This window comes from Tripterygium wilfordii, chromosome 2 (genome assembly GCF_013401445.1).
Source record: "Tripterygium wilfordii isolate XIE 37 chromosome 2, ASM1340144v1, whole genome shotgun sequence".
Classification (NCBI taxonomy): domain Eukaryota; kingdom Viridiplantae; phylum Streptophyta; class Magnoliopsida; order Celastrales; family Celastraceae; genus Tripterygium; species Tripterygium wilfordii.
Genome location: NC_052233.1, coordinates 4,797,004 through 4,808,715, shown reverse-complemented (window position 1 = coordinate 4,808,715; position 11,712 = coordinate 4,797,004). Strand labels below are relative to the sequence as shown.

Genomic DNA, 11,712 nt, shown 5'->3' with positions numbered 1-11,712 from the left:
GAGGGTTTTCAAAACTGAGTATATGTGAAAAGTAGTGCAGGTGTTCGATCGATCGGAGCTCAATTCGGGTGGAATTGGCAGAAGCCAATTTCGATCGATCGGGGATATGCCCGATCTATCGGACAGCCAATACGCGTTGGACTGAGTTTTAAATTACCCATTTCGTGAATTTCTCTCAAAACCTCCTACGGAAACCGACCCTAAACACCAATTTCTCTCAAAATTTCTCGTTTCCATCACCCCAAGATCAACAACCAAGGTAAGATTCTTCTTCCTCAATTATTAAAGTTGGGTTATGGATTCTCTTTCTCTAGATTTCATATTCTTCAACCTCTCTCTTGTTTCAATTTTCAAGGTTTAAACCCAAACTCAAATCCATGAGCTCTTGCAGCTATTGAGGCCTAGAGGAAGCTTGAATCTCTTCCTTTTATTTGTTTCTACAATCTTGGTAGGTCTCTTTAAACCTAAAAAGCTAGTATTTAGAAATTGGGATTCTAGAGTTTATAGGTTTTGTAGATTTGGAGGAAAATCTTTGAATTAGATGAAATTAGTGATTTAACAGGTTGATTTAGACTTATTTATGATTGTATTTCTAGATTCTATTGTTGATTGAAGTAGCAAGGTTGAGTAGGTGAAGTTCAAGAACTTGGAAAAGTCTTGGGTAAGAAAAGGTAATGGTTTCTTGATTTATTGAATTACTTTGTGTTGGATAAGCGAAATTAGAGTTATTGGTATATTGATTTGAGGATGGGCTTACCGAATAATAGGTTGATTGAGGCCGGAGAATTCAAGGCTGAGTATTGGTTTCTTTCATAGCTAGTGTTTGGAGTGCGAGGTAGCGAAATTTCACCCCCTTTTTCTATTTCCATTGACTAAGCCCTTTCTATTGAGAACGTTTACCTTTTTTCATTGGTCAATATGTTTCCGTTCCCGCCTTAAATGTACTTAAGGGAGAACAAACCCATTGTGATTACTTTATTGAATGACTTGAGTTATATTGCATACCCTACATGTTAAGTCTTTTATTGAGCATGAATTATTCTTGAACATGCATCGTGTAGTAGTATATATGTAGGTTGTATGTATACTTCATTGCATAACCATGTTGGACATGCATTGTAGTTACACGACAGATGTCGGGTATGGACCCGTACATCTCCTAGGTTTGATTGATGTGAAATGTGGAATGCCAGTGGGCTGTTCAGGGTTCCTATGAGTACGGGAACGTCGGTGGGCCGAGTCAGGATTCCACATGTACTTGAAACACTATGCGGTGATGCCGTTGGGCTTGTATAGGGATGTCGGTGGGCCAAGTTAAGATCCCGAATGGTGTTGTTATCTACTTGTGTTTTGGTGTACATGATGTTAGCTATCATATTGTTGCATTTGTGCCTTTCTCTAATATTTCAGCCTCATTATTGATTATTCATTCGTTAACATTCCCTACTAAGCCTTTTGCTCACCCTTTGCTTTTCTTATTCCCTCCTTGCAGGTGAGTCTAGTTTTGGTACCAGGGTTACGGATCAGGAGGAGCGTGCGTGACATGGATAAGCCCCTAGAGAGTAATAGGACTAGATGGTTCTAGAATTTGATTATGCTATTAGTATTTTGTCGTACTTATTATTATTATTATTATTATTTTGGTTGAGACATGTCCTGTGATACATCAATTCGATGGTTGGTTGGACGGTTGAGAGGGTGCTCCGTGTGATCAGGACTCCCCAACTGGGTTTGTGGACTTCGTGTCCTAACATTGATTATGCATGCATGATTGCTCCTTGAGTTGGTTGCTTGATTATATATGTTATTGTGTGTGGAGAATTTATATATGATGATATGATTTGTTAGATGGCCTGTGGCCCTGCCTAGTTTAAGAATATATTTGTGATATTGCTGCGTGGTTACTCCAGGTTGGCATCTTCCGTAATACGGGAAGATGTTGTCGAATTTTTCGGTGGTTCATGATTGAATTAATTAGTAGTTTGATTAAGATGGTACCAAAAATAACGCATTTTGGGTCGGGGCGTTACATGCATACTTCGTTCCCCTGCTACATCCTTACATGGCGAACTCGATAACCCCAATTATTTGTGACCATGTGGTCAAGCTTTATGGTATACCGAGGTCTTTAGTGTTTGAATATTTTTGAGTAATTTCTGGGGTGAATTATTTAAATTACAAGGGACTAAGTTATCCATGAGTACTGCATATCATCCTCATTCGGATGGACAGACAGACGAAAGTTACTAATCGGACCTTGGAATAATATTTGCGAGTGTTAGCCCATCAGAATCCTAAGAAGTGGGAAGACTACTTAGCATGAGCGGAATATTGGTACAATAGGACCTTTCATGCGTCAACAAAAAGAACTCCTTTCGAATATTTGTATGGTCCAACTCTGCCTACGTTGGTAAGCTACCCCGCGGGTTCTTCACCTAATAGAGAGGTTGACAAAGAGCTTGTAGAGAAAGACACACTTCTCAAGGAACTTAAAGATAATTTAGCAAAATTTAACAATCGTATGAAGACTTATCATGATCAGAAGCAGTGAGAAGAGCAATTCGATATGGGAGATTGGCTTATTTGAAAATACAACCTCATCTCAGAAGGCTTTATACAAGTTGAGCAATTGCTTCTATGGGCCGTATCAAATATCACAAAAAATTGGTGAAGTTGCCTACAAGTTGGATTTTCCAGCTAAAGCACATATCCATCACGTCTTCCATGTTTCACAGCTTCAGCTTCAGCATCAGGTAGGGGATTCACAGATAAATATGCCACTTTTTCTGGTAAATATGCTGCTTATAAGGCCTTAGTATATCAGGGAGTCATGAATATGACTTTTTTTTGGTACCGAGGGGTGGTCTGAAGGGATGATATTGTACTAGTAAGTGTGATTGATTTGTTGCAAAAGTGATGTATTATTTCGGCACCTTCTTTGATGCCTTTTTAATCTAAACTAGGTGACGGCCAACGCGTTGCAGCGGGATAATTGTAATTTTTGTTCCGATTGACTAAATTTTTTTTTCTGTTTGTTGATACTAAGGATTTCATATCCTTTGTTTTTTTTTTTTCTGTTTGTTGCAGCGGGATAATTGTTTTTTTCTTCCTAGGCGGATTTAATAGAGAAAATACCAGAACTAGTCCCCTTCCAAATGATCTTGTCTTTCAACCATGGCTTTGGCTAAAAATCAATTGCTTCCCAAATATGTTGCAGCTCATGAAGATCCCTAGGAAAACTCCAATTTGAGCCAGATATAATACAATCAACCCTTGAATCCCACGGCAAGCTTGTAGAGGTAGCTCTCCTTGTTGAAATACATAAGGGTCCATTAGGAAGCCAAAAATCTGTCCATAAAGCTATATCCTTTCCATCACCAATTTGATACTAAAATAGATGTCGACACCAATCCCTACTTTGAAGAATCTTCCTCCAGCACCCAAGAAACTAGGGGTGTTCATAGATCCGAGTTCTGGGTTATCAGACCGGGTTGGACCCGACCCTGTGATTTTTCACAAATGGATGACCCGCCCGATAACCTTGCTAAGGAGTTTTTGAGTTTAGGGTCATCGAGTTACCCGATAGACCTAAATAGGCCTAAAGCAAATAAGGTCACCTGCATACCTGATTCAAAATTCCTGAATACAAATTGATAAAATGATTCACAATTTCACAAAAAACCTTAAAAAGAGGTAAAAAAAAATAAGGTTAAATGAGAACCACAAAGATAGTGCAAACAGAGAGCCATGAAGCCAGTTTCACTGCAAATGCCAACCAGAGAGCCAAGATAGTGAATATTGAATAACAAGTCAGTTTCAAAACCTGTCAACAAACAGAGATCTAAGAATGTGAATACAAGCCAGTTTCAAAACCTGCAAACAGTAGCCCATGCTTTAACTAACTACAAACATACCATGTCTTGTCTTCAAGTCATCAACCTTCCCCAACATTACATAAACTTGCACTTGAGGAGTCTAGCATTGTCATAGCACTAAAAGGTCCACATGGATCAGATCCATAGTCCAATTCTAAGAAAAAAATTGTTCAGTTACTTCAGTATTCAGAACAACTTAATGAGACAAATAAGTAAATAACTGAAACAAGTGCAAATAAAATTTTTATAGGTTAACTAATTAGTAATTACGTTCTTCAGCAACCCTCTCCACTTCTTCAGCAGCATCATCATCAAGAATCATCTCATCAGCCTTAATTGAAAGAACATTTTTCAACAAACTTTATGTGCATAGGAGTACTTCAATGGTTCTTGACAACAAGGAATTACGACGATCCGTTATCACACGACCACCGATACTAAATGCAGATTCTGAAGCAACAGGCGAAGCAGTAATAGAAAATATATCCATAGTAATGGATGCAAGAATTGGAAATCTGCCCTCCATCACTTTCCAAAAGCTTAATAAATCAAACTCATCTTGGTGTCTCACGATCATCTGCCAAATACTTATCTAACTTCAATCTGGATATAGAAGTGGCATATTCAGCTCGATCATAAATTATATCTCATATATTGGTGACCTTAGGCTTAGAGGCTTATGATGATGAGGATGGATTTGTATTACTTCTCTGAGATGAATGTGCAACATGTGATTGTGATTCTGGAGTTTCTAAAGATGAACGGTATTACTCATATAAGTCCTCCAACAACTTTTTTGTTCCCTCAAATATTTTGGTACTAGTTGTTCTATCAGAGGATAGCTCTAAGCCTCTTTGAAAACATCCAACTTACTTCTTGGATCAAGAACTAGAGCAATATAAACTAGCATATTGACCTTTGAAATATTTCCAAAATATTGATCATATTTGCTCATCATATCAACTACCACTTCAGAAAGTACTTTGTAATTGCTCGTCTGAGCTTCTTTCAAATAATCTCTGATAGCTTGAATCCAAAAGAAGTAGTTATTGATTGTGACATAAGTACTACCAGATAATGTTGTAGTGCCATCATAAAAAAGCTTTAAAAAAGGGATAAGCTTCCTAGCATTCTCCCAATCATTGAAACCAGGAGAACCAAGAACATTTGTAGTGAGAAAAGAGCCATGGTAACCTAAATCTTCATGATATAGGCAATCAAATACTAGCTCATACTCCACAGCAACTTCCAACATCAAATAAGTGGAGTTCCATTGTGTCACCACATCAAGACACACAGATTTAGTAATCATAACTCCAAGTTGTTTTGCACAATCCAAGAACTTGGATTGTCTCTTAAGAGATGATCTCACATACTTCACCGCATTACTAGTTTTTTCAATTGATTTAACACACTTTTGTAGGCCTTGTTTCACAACTAGATTTAAGAAATAAGCAAAGCCCCCAACACGGAGATAATTGCCACCCAACACATGTTTAGACCCATATTTCTTCGTCCAATCTACTACACCATCATTTGTAGGAGCATTATCAACCATGATGCATATACATAATTTTTTCTATCCCCTACTCTTTAGTAATTCTCTCTAATTGCTTACCAATGCCCTCACCTCTATGGTCCTCAACCATGCTAAAATTGATAATCCTCTTGTGAAATATCCAATTTTTGTCAATAAAATTCGCCATTATAGACATATAGCTTGTATTGTTGGAAGAGGTCCACATATCAGTGGTGAGACTAACTCGACCAATGAAACCGCTTAAAGACTTTTTCAACTCTAGCTTTTGAGCATTGTTTAATTTGAAAGCATGTCTAGCAACTGTTTGATGTGATGGTACATTAAATTGAGGCTCCATAGTCGTGCAAAACTATTTGAATTTGGGGCTTTTAACAATGCTGAATGGGAGTTCATCACAAATTATCCACTCAATTAGACTATCACGGATTGCATTGGCATCAAATTTGTGAAGCCTCATTTCATTGATTAGGCTTGTACCATCCTTATCCCTATCCCCATCATAAGATATTGTGTAGTTGTCCATGGGACCTTTATAAGCCTGTAAAATTTTGCTCCTTTTGATGTGGGCTTTCAAATTCTTCGTGACATGTTTACTGCCATCTACCATGTATTTAGCCCCACAATGATTGCATATAGCTTGTGTATCTTCCCCTTCTACTACCACTCTTGAAATGATCCCAAGCTTCTGATCTCTCTTTTCTTTTTTAAGTGTAGGTACTGTTGGTGGTAGAGGAGGATTTCTCCTTTTACTTCTTGCCATCTGCATTATTAAGATTCATAGTAGGCACTTGGTAAAGCCAGTAATACAGTATGCACAGTTTTGCAATATAAGTCTATAAGACATAATCTGAATTATAGACTCACAGTAGGCAATATAAGAAATAAATAAAGAATGAAGCATGATCCATAATAGTAGTTGCAATGCCTAAAGCCCTAAACCAACCAAGATATGAAGATTGAAGACATAGTAGATAGTAGGCAATATAAGAAAGAAATAAAGACATAAAGATTGAAGACACAATACACAATAAAATTTAAAACAGAATGAAGCAAAAGCATCCATAACAGTAACCATAACAGAATGAATCATAGAACGGGTCATAATTCGAGATAACACAAACTTAACTCGCAAAGCAACAAAGCAAATCATGACATCAATATTAGAAAATGAACAATTAAATTAAAAAAAAGAGAAATCAAACCAGAGTTGATAAATCTACTGTCTGCGTGTACGATAGGTCAGAATCTAATCCTTCACCGGTGAAATCAAGATGTCAACAAATGATGTTCTCCGATCTGGTTCCAGGTGCCAACATAAGAGCAATAGAGAGTGAGCGTGATAGGGACTCAGTGAGGATGAGAGTAATTGAGTAAGGGAGAGTCAGTGAGTCACCTAGGTCATGATGTTCTCCGAATCTCTAATATGGTTGTTGAATATCGGGAGGTGCTGGAGGCCGAGAGCGGAGAGCATTGCTGCATCAGAGCAATTGAGCAAGATAGAGAGTGAGAGAGACCTAGTTTAAACCATTGCCCGTTAAGGTTAGTACTTAGTAGTTACTTATTACTAGTTGTGTGGGCTCTGTGCCGGCACTTGTGTGTATGACTCTTGAGGGGGGTACAACGTGTGGCACAGGAGGCATGTCCACTATCCCACATCGGACAATGCTTGAGGAGAAGTGTAGAATATAATAGGCCAAACTCTCAAACTAGTAACAATCGGTTTTGCTTGGAGTGGTGGCACCAAATCCCATAAAAACCCCGTAGTTAAACGTACTTCTGCGAAAGCAATATTGGGATGAGTGACCTCCTGTGAAGACAAAGCCGTGAGGGCCAGTTGGGCCCAAAGCGGATAAAGTGTTACTAGACTTGAGGGGGCGGGCTGTTATAAATTGATTATTCTTTATTTGATTAATGATATTATATTAAGTATTAAGACTTCATTAGTCATTACCATATACTGATATATGTTATGTAATCCTGATATATATATATATATAATTTGATAATTAATTAAATAAGTTATCGGGTGACCCGATAATACACAATTATTAGACCCGAGACCCGATCCTGTTAACTGATGTCCAAGCTAGGTGAAGCTCGACCTGATAAAAATCACATCTGACCAATCCGATTTGGGCCGAGTCTCCAAGTCGTTTTGGGTCTTAACACCCGATGGACACCCCTACAAGAAACCCATAATGAATCACCAGAATTGGTTAGAATATGCCAAACATGCTTAATAGTAGTTGCTCGATTCCAATATCCTAAATTTTTAATTCCAAAAGACCGCCTTCCTTCCTCGGATAACAAATTGAGCTCCAAGCAATCTTTGCACCTCCTACCAAAAGGGAAGCTCCTTTCCACCAAAGTGAGACAAAATACTTTCAATTCTGCTAACACTACTAAGCAGCGATATAAATATTGAGCTCCCATATACCTGAATAGAAAATAGTACAGATTTAATCAATTGTAACCGCCCTGCATAAGATAAAGCCCGGGAAGTCCATAGACGAATTCGAGCTAGAATACAATCAATTAACGGGTTACAATCCTCATGCCATAGCCGAGTGATAATTAGAGGAACTCCTAAATATCGTATCGGCAAGGCACCCTCACAATAGCCCAAGCAAGCTAGGGCTGGGATTGGGTCGGTTTTATCGGCCATTATCGATCAACCGACCTATTATCGGCCGGCCGATACTCAACTATCAACCGGCCCGACTATGTGGGTCGATAATATCAACCGACCCATGTATAAATGGGTCGGTTGATGGTTTTGAAAATGCCATAAAGTCGGTTGGCCGATAATATTGGCCAACCAACTATTTAAAAGAAAATTAAAAAAATGAGTATCAAATATTAGACTTATTATTAGTACTTAATTAATAATAATTATTATTGAAATAATAGTTATTACTTATTACTTATTTTTATTATTTACTATTTTACTTTTTACAGTTACATCGTCTCTCTCAGACTCTCTCAGACTCAGTCAATCTCAGTCTCTCAGACCTAAACCTAAATCGTCAATCGATTGACCACATGAGCAACGACGGGCCCTAAATCTACGCTACTCCCACCTCTAGCATCCGCCGGCTTGGCCATAGTTCATTCTCATACTAGTCGTCGTGTTCGAACTTCAAAGATTCTGAGGGCTAGAGGCGCTGAGCAATGACGGACCCTAAATCGTCGCCTTTCTTTCTTGGTATATTCCTGGATCTTTTACTCTTTTGGTTCTCTTTTTCTTTATTGAAAATTTCATGGTATATTCGTATCAATGCTTTTGTCGTATGTTTCCTTTTCTATTTGCCTTTTCTCTTTCAGACATTCAATTTCTAAAAATCTAATAAGATTCAGATCAAGCTAGTGAGTTTCTTTTGTGATTCTGCCTTAGTATATGTAATTATTCCTTGTAACAATGGAAGTTTGGAGAATAAATTAGGTAAGTGCAGATTGTGCAGTAGAGAGAATAATATGTCTTCTCCTGTATGTTTATAACTTTCTGTGTTGTTGTTTTATGATTGTATCTATTTTATAGCAATTTATATCAAGAATAATTGTATTGTTATTGTTATTCTGTTTTATAACTGCACGGGTCTCATTGATTTTTCTTTTCTTGTAGTCATTTTGACTCAATCATAGAATGACGAAGTGACGACCTCCACCTACACCTACACCTACACCTACACCTCCACCTCCATCTCCAACTCCACAACCTCAACCTTCTCAAGGACTTCCTCAGTCTCAAGTGAGTCTCACTCAACCAATACAACAAAGTTTTAAGCCGGGAAAGAAGAAATCCGAAGTATGGAATCACTTCTAGTATAAGATGAATGGAGATGGCTCCTATGTCTTGCCCGTGGTGGTGGTTTGCAATTATTGCAAGACCAAGGAGTATCCTTGTGGGTCAAAGAATTATTGCACAACTAATATGAGGCATCATGTGTTCCATTCATGTTCGGAATCTCCGGTGAGGAAGGACAAGAGTGATCCCAAGCAACCATCGTTGGCAAATAACCCCAAAGGTGAGCTTGTTCCCTTGCATTACGACAAAGATTATGCTAGGAAGAAGTTGATAGAGATGATAATCATAGATGAGCTCCCATTCAATATAGTGGAGGCAGCCGGGTTTAGAGCTTTTTGTCAAGCTCTAAACCCTCAATTTATTGTGCTTTGTCACAAGACGGTTGCTAAAGGTGTCATGAGTTGTTTCTTAGAGGAGAAAGCAAAACTAAGGAGTATTTTGTGTGGTGGTACAAGAGTATCTTTAACTACAGACACTTGGACCTCCATCCAAAATATTATTACATGGTAGTTACTGCTCACTTTATAGATGATGAATGAAATTTGCACAAAAGAATTCTCTCTTTTTGTCAAATTATCAACCATAAGGGTGACACCATATCCAAAGCTTTGGAGAAGTGTTTGTTGGGGGATTGGGGAATTGAGAAAGTTTTTACAATTGCGTTAGATAATGCCTCGGCCAATGACAAGGCCATTGATATTTTTAAGGGAAGGCTTGCTAGAAGTAAGGGAATTGTGTTAGGGGGAGCTCATTTGCATATGAGATGTTGTTGCCATGTGCTTAATTTGATTGTACAAGACGGGATGGAAATTCTAGCAGAGTCAATTAAAGGAATTAGATTGGCAGTTAAGTGGCTAAGATCATCACCACAAAGGTTAGCAAAGTTTAGGGAATTTGCTCATAATGAAGGTATGCAAGGAATGCCAATTGTATGCATGGATGTGTGTACTAGGTGGAACTCCACCTATCTTATGTTGGATCATGCTTTGAAGTTTTCTAAGATGTTTGATAATTTAAGTCTCTTAGACTTGGGGTTCCAGGATTACTTTAAGGACAATGTGAACATTAGGTGCCCGGATCCTATGGATTGGGAGATTGCCAAGAATTTTATCTCTTATTTGAAGGTGTTTTATGAAGCAACTCTCAAACTAAGTGCTTCTAAAACACCCACCGCTCACTTGGTATTCGGGCAATTGTTGAATATTCAATTGTTGTTGGATAAGGAGATGAAGAAGCCAATTGATAATCCACTGCATATGGTGGCAGCAAGTATGAAGAAGAAATTTGACAAATATTGGGGAAATTGGGAGAATTTAAACCGCTTTTTATATCTTGCGGTTGTTCTTGATCCAAGGGTCAAGTTGTCTTTTTTGCGTTTCCAACTTATTAACATAGGGATGGAAATAGAGAAGGTGGAAAAGATACAAGAGGATGTAAAACAAATGCTCCATGATATGTTTAAAGAGTATGGAGAGATTACACCAAGAAAAATTCAATCAAATAATGTTGGTGGTTATGGTGATTCCTCGGAGGAGGAGGATGATATTGATGATGGAGAGGAGGAGGAGGATCCTTTGGTGAGGTTGTATCGACAATCTCTAAGGGAAAATGAAGTGGTTTCCCTAAGTGATGAGGTTGATAGATATTTACATGAATCTACCTTAGAGGTTAAAAAGCACAACAAGTTCAAAATGTTGCATTATTGGAAAATGGAGTCAAGTAGATTCTCAATTTTGGTTAAGATTGCTAGGGACATCTTTGCAATGCCGTTTCTAGTGTGGCTTCCGAATGTGCATTTAGCTTGGGGTCAAGGGTTGTAGATCCTTTTAGGAGTTGTTTAACTCCTAAGACGGTGGAGGCATTGGTATGCACAAGTGATTGGCTTAAGGCGGATGGGTTTAGTTATTACGAAGATCCAACACAAGGGGAATTGGAGCTTTATTCAACCTTGGAAGAAATTGAACAAGGTGATCTTTATTCTTTATTACTTTTTTGAATTTTTGTGATTAAATTGTTTATGGCTGCATCAAGAATTTTTAATTTTGTTGTTTTGGGGTGGTGTATGACTTTGCAGAGGTTATTTCAACTCAAAATCTTCGAGGAGTGCCTCTATCAAGTGCTTCAACCAGTTCCCAAGCTTCCACAAGGACCACCGCCACCATTTATCTTTCAATTTTTTATTCTTTGTAAGATTTTATACTGTTTAAACTTTAAATTTTATTTGATGTTATGAAATATTGATTATCTGTTATGCTAATTTTTCCAGGTCTTTGGTTGAACTTGAACGTGTTGAAGATGGCTTAATAGCTGCTTAGTTACTTGCTTTCTAGTTGCTTAGTTATTTAGTTATTTTAGTCATTTGCTGAATATGTGACTCTATCATCAAAGGTGGAATGTGATATGTGGTCATGTGGGATGTAAGGATGTTGCAGCCTAAAGGTTTTAGTTTTGTATGTAGCAGGTTTTAGACTTTGTTATGCAGGTTTTACATT

At 37.9% G+C, this 11,712-nt stretch overlaps 1 protein-coding gene across 1 annotated transcript; it reads right to left on the bottom strand.

Annotated features, from left to right (window-relative positions):
- Positions 1-4,552: 4,552 nt before the first annotated feature.
- On the bottom strand, positions 4,553-5,433 carry LOC120009998 (zinc finger BED domain-containing protein RICESLEEPER 2-like). Its single transcript, XM_038860718.1, has 2 exons — positions 4,749-5,433; positions 4,553-4,626 (listed from the first exon to the last, which is right to left on the bottom strand). The coding sequence occupies exons 1-2, from the start codon at positions 5,431-5,433 to the stop codon at positions 4,553-4,555; spliced, it is 759 nt and encodes a 252-aa protein (XP_038716646.1).
- Positions 5,434-11,712: the final 6,279 nt, after the last annotated feature.